Consider the following 16,643-nt stretch of genomic DNA (forward strand, 5'->3'; position numbering starts at 1 on the left):
CATTTTTTAAAAGAAGCAAAAAGAAATAATGATTATGTGATAAGTGGTTGTGCTTAAGGTTCTGTTTAGCATACGGCATCGTATGTTTTGGATGAAAAGTGAAGCAGGAAAGCACATTGGAATAAGGGGGAAAAAATAAAGAGGATGAAGGTATTATTCATAGGGTAACATTTTTTTCCATCATTCTCTTCTTGGGTGGAAAGGAAGGAATCTCCTTTCTTTTGCTACTCGCAACATAGATACAATTTAGTTAACAACAATGTTAAATTCTCCTTATACATCCTCCTTATTCTTCTCCTAATTTCTAAACAAAAAAGACTTGTGCTTATTTTCTTTGTTTAAAAGTTAGGAGGAAGATTAGGAATATGCTTATATATGCATATCAATATTAACATCACTCTGTATTTAATGACCTTCATGTCCTTCCTTTTTCTATTTGATGATACTAAACAAGGAGATAAATCTTTGACCTTTTTCTTATGTCTCGGTTGTATTTCTTTCTTTTACTCTTCCTTCATATATTAGGAAAATTTTGAAGTGTACCATTCAGTCATTTTTAACCGTCGATCTTAATTATAAAAATATATATATAATATATATAATTAAGATCAATTCTTAAAAATCACTGATACACCGGTATGACGGTACACTTGAAAATCTTCCCATATATTATTAGTACCAACCAGGCCCTAGCTACATTTTGAAGCATCTTGTAGAAGGTTATTCTGTCTACCTAACACGGATGTAATGATACTATCAACTAATTTTATATTGGTAATAACTTTAATGCATCAAGCTAAACCAGGTTCACCATGAATCAAGATAATGTGATGGTGTAGAATTAGAAGTTATTATATATAATATATATGCTAAGATCTATACCATTAATTTACTTTAATGCATGATACACCAAGTTTATCTTTGTGCATCATTGCATTGTCCTTATGTGCAATTGTCAGTGTCAGTTAAAAGCACCAAAAAATTTAGACGTACACTAAGTTTCCAGGAAAAATCTTAGTATTTATGCAATCGAATCTTAAGCTCATTAAGTACATTGCCTACTACCAAGGAGAGGCTATGTACCTTTTACATAGTGGTTAATATGATGATGTTCTAGCCTTCTAGAGCATCCACTTCCTGCAGAAATATTAAAAGTGAAACTTGTAGATTCCATTGTACTAATAGAAGTACAAGAGCATGAAGATGAAAGAGGAAAAGGGTAAGAAAAGGAGAGGGAAGAAGAAAAAGCAGCTATGTTCTTGTACTAACACAAGAACAGAGTTATGCAGAATTTGGGGCCAAAATTTACAAAAAGAATATCAAATATGTTCATGGTACTATATATTTACTTCAGACATGTGCATTAGATGGGTGTTTTGTCATTCTTCTTGGTCTCTTTCGTTCTTTTCCTTTCAGATGCGTTGGCCTTTAAATCATTGGAGAAGGTCCTCAAATAGCTAGAGATATGTTCATTTCGGTGAGCTGAATGAAACCAAAATATATGAGATTAAAGAATACAGCTGCAAACAAAAACAATTTTTTGTGTTTTAGAAAAAGGACAAGTCAACCACCCAGAAAACCAGTCACAGATGATGAAACTCACCAGAAAGTATGACATCTTCCATGTTCACACATTTACGATTCGCATGCTGTGCAAATATCTGAAGATCCTTGGCCAGCCCCTCTGCTCATAAACATATTAGCTTAATTCATTAGTTCAAGTGAGAGTTGCTAGACAGTTATTAGCTGAAATATTGAATGACCTTGAACTATAAGATCTCAAAAAGCAAATAAAAAAAATTGATAATTGAGGCTTCAACCCGCCTAATAATGTGAATTATTTTATTTGTAATGAACTAAAAGAAACTTTCCTCACCTCAGTACTCTTTGTTGTATATTTACGGACACTCCTGATATTCTGTTATTCTAAGTATCTGATGGTAATGCTATCCTATGATATAAAGTAGTTATTGTAAGGGTTGAACTGCTATTAACAACAACATACGACTTAGTGGTTGATTCTTGCATCCATCTCAATTAAAAGTGGGTTAAGCTTTTAGATTTAAAATTTTTCGATATTAAAAACTTGAATAAGTCAATCATGCTGAGACAAAATCAGATGATTTTAAGATTCAAATCAGGTTACATTTCATGTTTTATGTAAATCTCTCGACCTTGCATACAACTGAATAACCGTGAAATTTGTAAAGCGACGGTGCATATATATCTAACTAAAGGTAAGATGTAGCAACAGAAATTGGTTATAAACCGCTAAAACAAAATCGGTTAAGGAAAAAACTGATAAAAGGTTACCTGTAAACTTGAATGCCAAATCAGCGACGCAAGAGACTACGACTTTCGATATTTCCATGCCACTCTTACGTGCTGCGAAGCAAAGTTTGGGAATCATTAGGAACTCAAATTTTCTGTTTCAACTGTTGAAAATTCGTTGAAACAAAGTAACAGTGGTGTAATTGAAGTGCGTGGAAACTGAATTGAAGGTTTTACCTTCGGATTCGGCGATGGAGATTGCGGAGAGTCTGAACCTATCGCGCAAGAGCCTCGCTTCGGAGTCATGTTCTTCTTGTTCTTCTCCTCTTTCGATTTCGCTGCTGCTACCACACACTACGCGATCCATTGCCATTTGCTTCTATTTTCGGATTCTCTTTCAATTGTGGCGCTCTTTTGTTTTGGAATGGAGGGAAATGAAAATAGTCCCGGACTAAGAGAAAGGGTACTGAGCTTCTGTTTAAACTATGGGCCTGATTATTGGGCCTCGAACCAATGAACAGTTAACCGGTCCAAAGCAATTCGGGGATTCGGCTCATAAAATGTTCACTTGATTCTACAATTTTTCCGTGCAAACAATTAGGGCTGCACATGGATCGGATAATATCCACATATCCGCGGTAATTATCCGCATCCGATCCGAATTTTGCGGATATTATCCGATCTGCAGAGCCATCGGATCGGATCGGATCCGCACTATGGTCGGATCGGATTGCGGATTTGGCAGTGATATCCGCGGATCCAATCCGCAAATCCGCATATCCGCACATCACATATAAATAGCATAGTTTAAGAAAATAAACCCTAATGTGATATGAATTTTAGTGTGTTATTTATGAATTTTATGATATTTTGTTTTTAATTATTTATGTTGTACTTCAACTTAGAATAATTAAACTTAAATCTTGTGTTATTATTTTATTTTTGTTATTCAAAAGAACTATTATTGATAATATTTTAGAAGTAAATAGGTTTAAACAGATAAAAAATGAATTTTTTGAATTTTTTTGTAAAAATAGTCAAATAGAATCTTAAAATAGTTTTTTTTTTTTTTAATTACGCGGATATACCCGATATCCGATCCGATCCGATCCGCAAGTATGCGGATCGGATCCGGCCTAAAAAAATGCGGATATCGTATCCGATCCGATCCGATCCATATGCAGCCCTACAAACAATGCTCTAAACGAAGAAGAAAAAGTAATAAATAAATTGATACTGTAAACCAACATGAGTTCATCGAGTAATTAGGTTGTTTTTGTTTGTTGAGATATGGACACTAATTATTAGTTGCGATAGTATATATTTACCGTTTGTTTGTTGAGACACGGATTTAAATAGATACGGTGGTACACAGATACACACAAAATACATGTATTTAGTGTTCTTCATGAGACAGGGAGACACAATGCATAAGACACAAAATTACCCTTCTATCCCTAATTACTTTTAAAATTACCAATACATAAGACACAGAAGGTAAAATTGACATTTGATTTATACATATGTGTCTTGTACATTATTATCAAACACATTACTAAATTTGTGTATCTTTATGTCTATATATCTTTATATATTTGTGTATGTATTTATGTGTCTCAAAGACACTAATCAAACTCAGACATTAGTTTACCTATCTGTTTAAATAATTATTAAAAATTTAAATTCCGTCTTATCATCTGTCCTTAAATAATTATTAGAGATTCAAATTCCGTAATATATATGTAACAACCTATCAGCAAACAAGAGACCATTTTCAATGCTCAAATTAACTTCTAGTGTTTCAAGTTAATGTCTAGGAATTGAGAAATTATCTTTTCTAGAATAATACTAAGATCCTTTTATATCATGCAGTGGTTCATTTAATTTTCCATCTAAATAGGACGTAAGGAAGCGACCAATGAGTACAAGGATATACGATAGTACTGGCATGTTGATCGTCGTAGGATTTAGGTTTTAGGTTTTCATTTTCATTTTCTATAATTACTTTCTGTAAATGAAGTATAGTTTTATTTTCATTGCAAATGAAAATAACCCAGAAAATGGTTTATTCTGGGGGATTTAAAACTGTCCAACGCTAAAAAAGATCGCACAACGAATTGGAAACTTTGTAAAGACTAACTTGATTGAGCAAAAATAGAGCACGTTTACATGAACAAAATTCCGTTGAATACTTACATGGTTAAATTTCAATAATGTTACAACATTAGCTTACTGCAGTATGGCTTTTCACTGCACGCTTCATAAACAGTTATAATCCTGTAAAAAGAAAAAAATAAAAGAGGTAAAACAGATAAATACACATAATATATTGACTGGTTTAACTTGCGTTGTTCCTACTAGATTACCAAATTAAATAAGAATAAAGAGAAACTAGATAGAAGTGCCGAGAAATCCTCACCAGATAACTGGCCTTATGAAATTATATGATGGCATGCTGCTGTGGTTAATAAAAAAAATGTCTATTCAAGCTGAAATTTTCATGCTGTGTTGCAAATCCATATCGCGATAAATGTGCCACTTTTTGTATCTCGAATCTCCGATTAGAACAGGTCTAAGCCGCGGGGCAGTAGTGCAACTCAAACAACAACATCCCCTTAGGTCCTTTACACATTGACTGCAGCATCTGCAACAGAAAAGGTTAAAATTCTTAAACATGGATGAGTTGTATTTTGAATTGAAGGTAAAACATAAACAACCAAAGGAAAATGGCAGGCTAATGCTGTGTTAAAGAGGAGTCTTACAAAAACAGCAAATTACAGTCAAGATTTGCACAATTCCTGTGTCTCAATTCGCTGACTTCTGAACTACATAGGTAGCATTTTGCAAACTTATCAACTCCAGAAATTTGGGTCATGTCTGCTTCAGTTGTGGCCTGGGGATAGTACACAGACGGAGGGAGAGAGAGACGAGAGTCAAATACAAATAAGTTTCCTACCCATTTTGCAGGACCTTCATTCTTTAAATAGTGAGAAACACCTCCTTTCAAGGTATACAAATTCTGAAATCCTTGCTGCCTGCCAAACAGCATCAAACCAAAAGGCCGAAATTAACATGAAAAGATGGGGAAACAAAGATGAAATATCAATTTCGTAAGTAAAATTGTTTTCCTAATCCAAAGGAGATATAGCAGGCAGGGCTCACATACTATTACTAGTATAAAGAGGTAGAATTGTATAAAGAGGGATACCAAAGCGGAAGAATTGTTCCACACAAAAAAAAGGCGGAAAAATTGTGCGTATAAAAGGTTAAAAATATTGAAAAAGAAGCACATTAAGAATAGAAACTATGAAATAATAATTACCTTAGTATTGTAGAATATACATCACAGCGAATCCCTCCAGTGCAATACATCAATATGTTTGTGTTTTCTTTATCTACATTTGATAAAGGATCTGATGCAGAGATCTGAAAGAGGCATATGAAAGTGTATTACATTAATACGTATCAATGGACAGATAGATATAGAAACCTTTTAAGTTTTAACCAGTGCTTCATATGATACCAACTGGTTAAGCTACCTTAGATACATTTCCCAGCATTTATATACTGCCCTCAACTGTTTATTACACTGAGGATGTAGAGCTAAAATTCAACTCAGTAGTTAGTACAGCATAGATCAGTCCGACAACGGTTATGTGACAATTTTTTATTTATGGACCTGAACCTATGAGACTGAAAAAGGTTGTCAATTAAGAGAGGGTGGTAATATTTGTCCTATAATGTTTTATATTCATTTAATATTTCCATCATGTTTTGAACATTACCTTGATGTTGATTCAGTGAGGTGAATGTACCTCAATCCCTATCGTATTCGTGAGTGATTCTAATCCAGTTCTAATCAAATCACAAACTCTTAGCACAAAAAGATTTTATGAATTTGAACTATGCTAGATAAAGCTTAGGAAAGAAAAATTATATTATTTCTCTGATTAATGAATAAAAAACTCTTATACCATGATAACATATCAATACTAAATCATTGACATTAGGTGATTAGGACATCAAATAATGATCCTACCTCTTGTTGAGACATACCAAATGAAGTACTCCTAAAGCAGTCCACATTAGGTCGTTGGGCCCCATTAAAATGTCCAATATCCCACTCATAACCTGATTAACAGCACTAATTTATTCATCCTCAAAAATATAACCATAAAAACTATAAATATTTCAGATAGTATGTAAAGAATGGCAAATACAGGTAGTTAAAAATTCCAATGAGAAATACAGGTATACTCATCAAAGTGCTGTAGAACCGTACCATTTCTTACATCCAATAGAATGTAATTCCTCTTTAGATATTCTTTTGATGTAAGATCATTTTTATTGGTTGGTTCCAATCTATTTCTCCATTCTGAAGGTTCTAAAGGTATTGCCCGCATTGAAGGATCAAGCAATGGAAGATGTGATACGCCACCTTCAACCTGTAAACAAATGAGAAGTCATAAGTTGATAGTAGTGTTTTAAAACCACTGCCACCTAACTCATCCCAAACATAGGGACACTTGGGGAAGAGAAGCATACAGAGTTGTTTTAAAGCTTCAACACAGGGAAACCCCAAGTAGATGAGATTTCAAAACAATAATAATAAAATGAAAAAGAAAAAATCAATGATACTTGCATAAAATAAATGGTAACACAAATATGAGTTTAAACTGTAAGAAAATTTCTATGCAGTGCATATATCCCCTTACCTGTACTAATGAGGGCTTATACCGCAACTTCAATTTTGGAAAGGCATGTCCATTTTGTGATGGAGATATCTGAACCAGGATATCTGAAAACCTCTTATCCTCTCTCAACCAGTTGACATATTTCAGTGCATCTTTTGATGGTCCACTAAACTGTAATCATATTACATCAGTGGAATTGAATGACATACTCAGACTCTGTTACACTGAAGGAAGCCTAATGGGTACTGTGTAAACACTGAAATAAGCCAACTAAATTTTTATGGTGCAACATAGTTAGAACCATCGCATGTATTTTCAATCAATAAAATAGCTCAAACAATTGTATGAAAAGAGATAGACCCAAAATGTGGTAAAGCTCCACTTTCAAAAGGGGCACCCAAAGTTCATTGATGAGGAAACAGAAAGAAAAGAGTAATATCCCAAATCACTTCCCAAGAAAATTTTAGTCGAACAATTTAATCCTCAACAAATTTAATCACCAAATCAGTCCTTAACTTTTTATTTTGTTAGAGAAATCAATCCTTACCTCAAATTTTGGTAAGCAGTTACACAAATCAGTCTCTATTGTTATTCAATAAAGACATACAGTCCCTAAAAACTTTTTAAATCCTCATATCAATCCCTCGGTCCCTCCATATAGACGAATAAAGCCCCGCTTTCAAAAGAGACAGCCAAAGTTCATTGGTGAGGAAACAAAAAGAAAAATTTAACCCTTGGAAGAAATTAGTAAGCACAGAGCAGCATTTGTGTAAAATAAAGCATTAAAACTAACCTGCGCATTAATCCCTTGTTCATTCAAATAAACTCTTCCATTGATGTCAAGATTGAGACCCTGTCAACAGACTTACAATGAATTTTGGGACTAAAACTAAATAACTAGAAATTTCATGCTGCGTTTCTCATCATTATTAACTAATACATTGTGTATCGTGCTGCTAATCATTATTCTACATTTTCTATGTTCCAATTTAAGATAAAACTAAAGCGGTTTAAACAATGTAAAAGAGAAAAATAATAGTAACAATAAGAAGAAAAGGAAATGAAATGGAACCTCCAAGAACGAAAGGTGTTTAGTGACCTCAGCTTGAGGATCTTTGATAAACACAAAATGGTAGAAATTGACAACCACGAAATCAGAATCATCATAATCATCCCTTGACGGTTGTGCAGCAGCGCGTAGCGCGTGGCACGGAGGAGCCAGCAACAGCTTGCGATAAGTAAGAGAGAGAGTTGAAAAGGTGTGGCATTTGAAGAGAGGGTTTGGGAATTGTTGGAAGAAAAGAGTGTGTGTGGAGTGAAAAGAAGGAGCGATTGTGGGAGCAAGAGCTAGTGCGACTGCACCGGCGTAAGAGCTCAACCACCCCATCCTTCTTTTCCGGTGCAATTGAGGCTAATTGAGTAATTGGACTATTTCTAGTTAACAGTTAACACTATAAGAAAGTTCCGTTCACATAATAGTTCGTTAACCAATTTTGGATAAGACGTAAATGTCCTTAGGTTATGTTTTAGACTTTTAGGTTATTCACCGAGTTAATAGTCAAAATCGTCTCCGAAAGATACTTTAATTTTCATTTCAGTCTCCAAAAGATAAAGTTAATCAAAATAGTCCCAAAAGATATGCGAGTTAATCATGTTTGTCTTTCCGTCATCTCCTTCGCTGAGTTAGCTAACGTTTACTGGCGTGTGACGTTAACTGCCACCGTGGCAGACACCTACGTGTGCCCTGCTATTGCTGAGAAGGTAACTATATTAAAACAGTTCAAATCAGTCCCTTAGTATTTGAATCTTAATCATAAATTCGACGATAAATAAGTCGCGTTCAACAATCAAAGGGCCATATGCCTGGGTAGACCTTGAAATTGCTGGTTTGTGGCGAGGATGGAGGCAGGAAATGGAGGTCGTAGCGGTGGTGTGTCGTTTCCGTCGAACGGCAGTAATGGTTCCAGCGCTTCAATGCGAACCAGGAGGAAAACTCACAAGGAATCATGTTTCTGTGGGTTGAAGGCTGTGATAAAAAAAAATCTGGGACAGTAGATAACCCAGATAGACTATTCCATGCATGTCCAAGGTACCGGGTGAGTGTTGTAGAAAAAGCTAAAGGTTTTCTATCTTGTTTTGTGTTGTTGGGTATTTTTCAATTTTTTGTTTTCTGATTTTTGAATTTGCAGAAGGGCAGTCATTGCAATTACTTTAAGTGGGTCGATGATGATGACTATCAAGGGGTGGCTGAAGGTGAAACAAAGAAAAATTATGGGACTGATTTGCAGGTCGAAAGTGACTATGATGAATGCAGGTTGAAGGTGGCATAGAGACTGGACAGTTTGGAAGCTGAAGTTAAAGCATTGAAACTACTAATAATTTTTATGTTTGTGGTAGTTGTCATTAATGTGATCCTTTGTTGTTTGTTATGTAGTTCCAAATAAACCAAATTCTGTTGATATGTCATAGTGTAGTGAATTGAATGCATTGATTGAATATAGATGTTTGCATTTAGTTTTTTAAGATTAAGACCAAACTATCCATCAAATGTTCCAAATTAATCAGAATCACTGTTACAATAAGATATATTAAGCCATGAACATAATCAGTAGTCAAATTACTCCTAAGCATTATGTTGCCATAGAAGGCTAAATGTCAAATTATCTTAAAGATAAATACCACAGCAAATTTATAAGATTTTACATGAGGATACAAACCTAAAAAGAAGGTTAGACCAAAATAAAAGGACAAAATACAACTTTCAATTACACAGATAACCACAGTGTTTATAATGAAACTTCAATTGCCCTGTGCAAAAAACATAAAGTACTTCCACACAACAAAAAAAAAAGTCAAGCAGAATACATTTCTTTCTAATCAAAGTCATTTATCAGTCTTTCTTGGGAGCTTGAAGCCTGGAGTAGGCACGAAGGTCATAAAGTTGACCAGCTTTTTAGCAGTGGCTGAACTAGTCTCCTTGATTGTCTCAACAGAGTTAGCCACTGGTGCAGCTGCAGTAGGTTTAGGAGAGGACCTAAGTCTGAACTAGTCCTATAAAAAAGCTTTCATCCTTACCTCTAACCATCGCGATTGCTTCTTCCGCAATCAATGTTGCTCCAAGAGACGATGAACTCTGTTTTCAGTAGCAATACCTACTCTGCTTTAATTGTCAACCAACACTGACAGAGGTTGATGGCGTGGTTCAAATGCAAGGTGAAAGGCTTAGGACATAGCTTGAGGGAGACGAAACATTTTGGAGCCAAACATAAAGAGATAGTTGTTATGAGATGGGGTGAGACTTTGCAACGTTTTGAATCTCTTCTAGACCCAAAACGACGACGCATTAGGGCTAGGAGGGCATTCAATCAAAACTGCGTCGTTTTCCTTGATCTGCCACGGTAGCAGTTAACGTCACACGTCAGCAAACGTTAGCCAATTCAGCGAAGGAGATGATGGAAGGACGAACGCGATTAACTCGCATATCTTTCATGGATTATTTTGATTAACTTTATCTTTCGAAAACTGAAATGGAGATCGAAGTATCTTTTAGAGACGATTTTGATTATTAACTCGTTATTCACCATTATAAAGTTCTTAAAGTGACTTAGTAACGCTTCAAAACATGAATTATTGCATAACTTGTTTCACAAATATTAGGAAACTTTGATTACAGCTTTATTTTTCCGATTTCTATGATATTTTAAGTTTCAGTTGTTTCATCACTACTTTATTTATGGAAATATATCATCTACACCTTATATATGCAAACTAATTGGTATTTTATTTGAATTGTCACATTGTTTTATCAGTGTTGGAGGTAGAGGAGATGCATCAATGACGAAGGCTATATAAAATACATTTTTTTAGTTAGATAGATTGGATAGTTTTTAATGTTAAATATTATAAGTTTATTTTATGTCACACTTATACATATAATATTAAGGATTCTATCTATTATTTGGTAGTTAATACTAACAAAATTTTGAACTCAAATACACTCGTTGCAAAGTATAAAAACTATCGCGCTAAACTAAGATTTTGAATGAGAGAAATGAGTTAGTGAAGATTCTACAAATTAAACCTAAGACTAAATCTTACTTAACTCAAATAATTAATTATTCATGGAGTTCATCTCTTAACTAAGTAGTGCGTATTTATTTTCTTTGCGTCCCTATTCTCTTTGGTGTTCACGTCCCAGTTCGTTTCAGTGTATGAAATTTTATCTAATTTAATTTGAAAGTCAATTTTTAGGTGTAGATTGTCTAAAAATATCTACATATGTAGATTTGTATTGGATAAATTTCTTGTACGACAACGGTCCCTTGTAGAAGACAAAGACTACGAGAACCTCAAAATTAACAGCGTGATTCTTATGATAATGGTAAGACGCTTTTATAACTTTAGAATTGTTAATGACTATTATTAAGACTAATTAGCAAGCTGAATTTTTTTTTGGTTGGATTTGTTCTCACTTATATTTTTTTGTGAGATTAAGATGGGTAAACGGACTCAAATTATTTTGTGTAAATTTTTTTTTAATGGAAAAATGATCTAGTTCTATATAGTAGTTCATGTTACAACTACAACCACTACTCCATAGTAAATTAGTCAACGGCTAATAGAGCTTTTGAGATGGGGAGAAGGCGAAATGCCGTGTGAGTTATGGCTCATTGACGAGCTTTCGGTTCAAACGAATAAAACCAGCAAGAAAGTGAAGACTCTATTTTTTTCCAGTGAAATTAAAGGGCCAAGACCCAAAGAGAACAATAACTAACTACTCTCTAAAATACGGACTTTAGATTTTTCATACTTTCCCAAACCCAATAAAAGCATCCATGCCATAAATCACTTTGAGGGCCCATATTATTATACAATTGCACATACTTAATTAATGTTGACACTTTTTTTTTTTAATCTCAACACATCCAATAACATAACGCTGATACATATGGTACTAATACAAATTCACCTTAGAACAATGATACTTATTAGTAGATTAGACAGCATAATTTATTTCTTTTAGATTAATTATTATCGTAAACAATTACTAAATCATAATGTTAATAATATGAATAATGTNAAAGTTTTTTTTTTCACATAAAATAATTGGTGAATTTATTTATTCATCTTGATCCCTAAAAAAAAAGACATAAGTGAAAATAAATCTAACGAAAAATAAAAATAATTTGTCTGAATAATGATTATTAACAATTCTAAAGTTATAAAAGGTGTCTTATCACTATCACAAGAATTATGTCGATAATTCTACAGTTCAAGTGGTCTTTTTTTTAAATTAAAAATGAGACTCGAATTCGAAATATTTAAATAAAGATGAAAAGACTATACTATTTAAATTATAGTTCGTTAGAATTAGAAATTTATCCAATACAAATTTATATATATAGATGTTTTTACTTTTTAGATAATGTATACTAACAAATTTGCCGATTTTTTTTTTTTGGGTCATTGAATTGGACAACCCCTAATTTTAAGTATACAATACATTTACACACTTCTCACACTTTTTACCATATTTTTCTTCAATTATAATTTCTAGAGTTTGAATCCAAGACTTTTGAAATGAAGAGGAAGAGATATGCTATTTGAGATGAGGTTCATTGGCAAGAATTTGCCGAATTTAAAAGTGGTTACAGGGGAATAGAGAGTTTTTTGTGGTTTGCTCTGGGCTTTTGTTGTTACGTCCAGAAAATAAAATTAATTATTCAAGCCTATTTCATGTTCGACAAAAATGAAGAAACTCATTGCCCTTTTGCCCTGAGTTTTTCTTTGTTTTTTTTGTTGACTGATTTTAAGTACACAATACACATCCACACACTCCTCTCATATTTACCAATTTTTTCTTTTCGGCTGCAGTTGGCAGGACTCGAACCCGAGACTTTTGAGATGGAGAAGGGACGGAATGCCGTGTGAGCTATGACTCATTGGCAAGTACTTAGTTTTTTATCCCGAGTAGTTTGTACTTAGCTTTTTCTTTTTTGGACAATCACCCCATTTTAATACCAAAAAAAAGAGTAGCAACTACTTGATGACGAAGAAAAAAAAAATTTCAAACTGCATGTTTTAGGGATGGCAACGATGTGGATAAGGGCAGATTTTTACTCTATCCGATCCTGTTTCACTTTACAATAATTTGCATAGAATCCGCTCGCTATTATCCGCGAGTAGTAAAAAGTTGAACCTTAATCCGTTCCGTGGATATCTGCTCTGACCTGTCCCAAAATTATTAAAATTCAATAAATAAAATAAAATTTTAAAATTTATATAACCATAATCACATACATAACATAAATTAAAGTAAAAATTTAAATATGATACAATATTATTAATCATTTACTAATTATTTTACATATATTATACATATTATATATTAAAATAATATATATTATATATATAGCGGGGCGGGTAGGGGCGGGTATTACCTAAACCTGACCCCATCCCTCCCCGCTAAAAACCCACCCCATATACATCACATAAATTAAAGTAAAATTTTAAATATGATATAATATTATCAATCATTTTACTAATTATTTTACATATATTACACATATTATATGTTAAAATTATATATTATATATACACCGGGGTGGGTATTATCCAAACCCGACCCGACCCCGCCCCGCACAAAAACCCATCCCACAAAAAACTAGCTTCCGGTGCGGGAAGGATAATTACCCGCCCCGAGTGGGTTGGGGCAGAGTGAGCACCCCGTACTCGCAAGTTCGGGTGGTATTATCATCCCCTTATGGTTCGAATCATAGAGGCTGGGACCTAGAAGTGAGCCGAACTAAAATGAGTCAGGTCAAATTTAAACTCGACTTATAAAAATTAAGTTTGATTTATAATTCAACTCGTTAATAATTGAGTGTATTTATAAAAAAAATTTAATTTAACAAAAACTTGTAAGTTGATACAATATGAATATAATTTATAATTTTATATAAATAAATTATAACTTAAATATAAAAAAATTCTCATTATCTATCTATTTATAATTTATATCCTCCATCATAAAACATAAATTAAGAGTTTTATGACTTTTATCAAGTCACTTTGAGAGTTTTATCTTTGTAAATAACCTAAAACATAAATTAAGGACATTTCTTCAATTAACCCATATTTTAAATCGATTAGGGTTAATCTCAACTTAATAACTTTCAAAAGAAAAAGACACCCTATCTAAAGATGACATACTTTGAAACTGATATAGTATTGAATTATTTTTTATTTTAATTTTAAAAAGTAGTTCAAACATAAAAAAAAGTTTTAATAACATGAATTAATTTTTTAGTTAAGATTTAAGAACATATAAAAATATTTATCTTTTGTCATTTTTTTAAAGAATAAATTACTAAAAATATATTCGAATAATTTTGTTATTGACAAAAATGTACTTGAATTTTGTTATTGACAAAAATGTCTTTAAGACTATTCAATATTATATTTCTAAAAAATGAGACAACATTATCTAACAATAAAAATATATTTTTCAAAAAATACTCTAAAGATTGAAATTTGATACAATTTTTCACAAATATAATTTAAAAAATGATATATTAATATTCTTAAATTTTGATAACTTTTTACTAAGTATATATTTTTTATAATTTTTTATAAGTGTTATTGGTTGTCACAAAAAAAAAAACATATGCTTAACAAAAAATCACTAAATCACTAAAAATATCTCATCTTTTCATTTCCCTCCATTCCAAAACAGAAAGAGCGCCAGAAAAGAAAACAAATCCCAGAAATCGAAACTCGAAGAAGCAAATGGCAACGGATCGCGTACTGTGTGGTAGCAGCAGCGAAATCGAAAGAGGAGAAGAAGAAGAACAACAACAACAACAAGAACATGACTCCGAAGCGAAGCTCTTGCGCGATAGGTTCAGACTCTCCGCCATCTCCATCGCTGAATCCGAAGGTAAAACCTTCAATTCAGTTTCCACACACTACGCCATCTCTTCAATTGAATCTTTGTTACTTTATTTCAACGAATTTTCGGAAAATTCGAGTTCCTGATAATTCATAAACGTCGATTTGCAGCAAGTAAGTACGGCATGGAAATATCTAAAGTACTAGTCTCTTGCATCGCTGATTTGGCATACAAATTCACCGGTGAGTAACTTTTATCAGTATTGCTTTCACTAATTATGATTTTCTGCATAATAATCCACGTTATATTGGTACCTTTGAAAATTGAAAGAGTGAATAAATAACTCAATGTTATACAGTTAGTTTTTTATCATTAGAGATTTTGAGTTATCCACGAGATTCATTTCATGCAGTTATAGGTAATCAGATTCAGGACTAACTAAATAACTGTTAGGGATGGCTGCAATGGACTCCGGAATCTGAAATGTGCTTTTGAATTTTTCTTGATTAGTAACTTTTGAGAGATGAGACGAGGATTCAGTTGTTATGCACAATCACTTCACAAAATTTATGGTTATTCAATTAATTATATGTTACTGAAAACTGTTGAACTTTTAGAAGAACTACTTCACATTGTAAGATACCTAGATAAAATGTCAAAATTAAGTTCATATTCAGTGCTATATAATGTATATTGAGGTGCGAAGAGTCTCTTTAATTTGGAACAAGTAATTCACATTATTAGGCAGGATTGGGGACTCAGGTTATTAAATTTTCTTAGCTTTTTTAAAATTACCTTTACGCTTGTTGTTCAAGGATACACAATATTGATATTTTACTTGAATTGATGAATTGAGTTAGAGAATATGTTCTGTGTGCAGAGGGGCTAGCCAAGGATCTTCAGCTATTTGCACAGCATGCAAATCGTAAATGTGTGAACATAGAAGATGTCATACTTTCTGGTAAGTATCATCATCTTCTATGACTGATTTCAGGGTGAACTGTCCTTGTTCTTTAATCTCATGTATTTTGGTTTCATTCAGCACATCGAAATGAACATGTGTCTAGCTATTTGAGGACATTCTCCAACGATTTAAAAGCGAGAGATCCTTCATCTGAGAGGAAGCGAAAGAAAGAGGCCAAGAAGAATGATAAAGCAACCATCTAGTGCACACGTCTGATATAAATATATAGTACGTTGAACATATTTGGTATTCTTTTTTTAAATCTTGGCCTCAAATTTCACGTAATTTTTGGTACTCTATCTCTTTCCTCTACATGTTCTTCTTGTTCTTGTACAATGGAATTTATTGTTCTAACAGGTTCAACCAAAGTTTCTTATTTTATTTCTTTAACTTAACTCACAATTAGGCACCTATTTTATCTATTTAACTTAAATAATTATAATCAATTATACAACAATTTCAGATATACCAAACAAACCAATGTAATTCTGTTAATTTTATCAACTCACTGTACCCTACTCCACTAACTAAGTCACAAGACTAAACATCTAAATCTATTATTAACCAACAATGAAAAAGGTTAAATTACTAATCTCAAACTTTAACGCTCCAATTACGTGCCAAGTATTAGAGTTTGTTGTTGTCTTTTTCACAGACATACACATATTGTCGGGAGGTCATATTTCTGTGAAGAAACTCGATTTCACACGTCCAGAAACTCACAAAACTTGAAAAAATGGTTCAAATGCACATTAGTCACGGATGAATGCTGTGACTTATATATAGCTAATGCGCTTACCTCGGATGCTGAGTGCATCCAAGA

At 33.0% G+C, this 16,643-nt stretch overlaps 3 protein-coding genes across 6 annotated transcripts; 1 reads left to right on the top strand and 2 right to left on the bottom strand.

The window, feature by feature from the left end:
- On the bottom strand, positions 1,000 to 2,869 carry LOC107612213 (centromere protein S-like). Of its 3 annotated transcripts, XM_016314021.2 has the most exons (5): positions 2,509 to 2,869; positions 2,314 to 2,385; positions 1,604 to 1,684; positions 1,350 to 1,482; positions 1,000 to 1,137 (listed from the first exon to the last, which is right to left on the bottom strand). In XM_016314021.2, the coding sequence occupies exons 1-4, from the start codon at positions 2,642 to 2,644 to the stop codon at positions 1,364 to 1,366; spliced, it is 408 nt and encodes a 135-aa protein (XP_016169507.1). In that variant the 5' UTR covers positions 2,645 to 2,869; the 3' UTR covers positions 1,000 to 1,137; positions 1,350 to 1,363. The 3 variants fall into 3 exon arrangements, with proteins under 3 accessions (XP_016169507.1, XP_016169506.1, XP_016169508.1); XM_016314020.2 differs by having other exon boundaries at positions 1,000 to 1,482; XM_016314022.2 differs by lacking the exon at positions 1,000 to 1,137 and having other exon boundaries at positions 1,360 to 1,520.
- On the bottom strand, positions 4,389 to 8,401 carry LOC107614116 (rhodanese-like domain-containing protein 8, chloroplastic). 2 transcript variants are annotated; one of them, XR_001614282.2, is made up of 9 exons: positions 8,038 to 8,401; positions 7,759 to 7,818; positions 6,987 to 7,136; positions 6,554 to 6,716; positions 6,311 to 6,402; positions 5,594 to 5,697; positions 5,034 to 5,306; positions 4,691 to 4,915; positions 4,389 to 4,548 (listed from the first exon to the last, which is right to left on the bottom strand). XR_001614282.2 is itself a non-coding variant. In XM_016316343.2 (8 exons), exons 1-8 carry the CDS (start codon positions 8,350 to 8,352, stop codon positions 4,756 to 4,758), a joined length of 1,317 nt encoding a protein of 438 aa, XP_016171829.1. In that variant the 5' UTR covers positions 8,353 to 8,401; the 3' UTR covers positions 4,575 to 4,755. The 2 variants fall into 2 exon arrangements, 1 of the variants encoding a protein (XP_016171829.1); XM_016316343.2 differs by lacking the exon at positions 4,389 to 4,548 and having other exon boundaries at positions 4,575 to 4,915.
- LOC107612153 (centromere protein S) lies at positions 14,655 to 16,198 on the top strand. The gene is made up of 4 exons (XM_016313974.2): positions 14,655 to 14,904; positions 15,027 to 15,098; positions 15,737 to 15,817; positions 15,899 to 16,198. The coding sequence occupies exons 1-4, from the start codon at positions 14,754 to 14,756 to the stop codon at positions 16,021 to 16,023; spliced, it is 429 nt and encodes a 142-aa protein (XP_016169460.1). The 5' UTR covers positions 14,655 to 14,753; the 3' UTR covers positions 16,024 to 16,198.

Source organism: Arachis ipaensis, chromosome B08 (genome assembly GCF_000816755.2).
Source record: "Arachis ipaensis cultivar K30076 chromosome B08, Araip1.1, whole genome shotgun sequence".
In the NCBI taxonomy this organism is placed as follows: domain Eukaryota; kingdom Viridiplantae; phylum Streptophyta; class Magnoliopsida; order Fabales; family Fabaceae; genus Arachis; species Arachis ipaensis.

Bases quoted from the DNA above. Each gene is read 5' to 3' on its own strand.
- LOC107612153 (XM_016313974.2), top strand. From the start codon at position 14,754: ATGGCAACGGATCGCGTACTGTGTGGTAGCAGCAGCGAAATCGAAAGA. The intron at 14,905-15,026 runs GTAAAACCTTCA...GTCGATTTGCAG, and splicing joins CTCCATCGCTGAATCCGAAG to CAAGTAAGTACGGCATGGAA. The intron at 15,099-15,736 runs GTGAGTAACTTT...TTCTGTGTGCAG, and splicing joins TTTGGCATACAAATTCACCG to AGGGGCTAGCCAAGGATCTT.
- LOC107614116 (XM_016316343.2), bottom strand. From the start codon at position 8,352: ATGGGGTGGTTGAGCTCTTACGCCGGTGCAGTCGCACTAGCTCTTGCT. The intron at 6,403-6,553 runs GTACGGTTCTAC...GCTGTTAATCAG, and splicing joins TCTATTGGATGTAAGAAATG to GTTATGAGTGGGATATTGGA. The intron at 5,307-5,593 runs GTAATTATTATT...GCTGTTTGGCAG, and splicing joins GTATATTCTACAATACTAAG to GCAGCAAGGATTTCAGAATT.
- LOC107612213 (XM_016314021.2), bottom strand. From the start codon at position 2,644: ATGGCAATGGATCGCGTAGTGTGTGGTAGCAGCAGCGAAATCGAAAGA. The intron at 2,386-2,508 runs GTAAAACCTTCA...TTTGCTTCGCAG, and splicing joins CTCCATCGCCGAATCCGAAG to CACGTAAGAGTGGCATGGAA. The intron at 1,685-2,313 runs GTAACCTTTTAT...GTTTATGAGCAG, and splicing joins TTTGGCATTCAAGTTTACAG to AGGGGCTGGCCAAGGATCTT.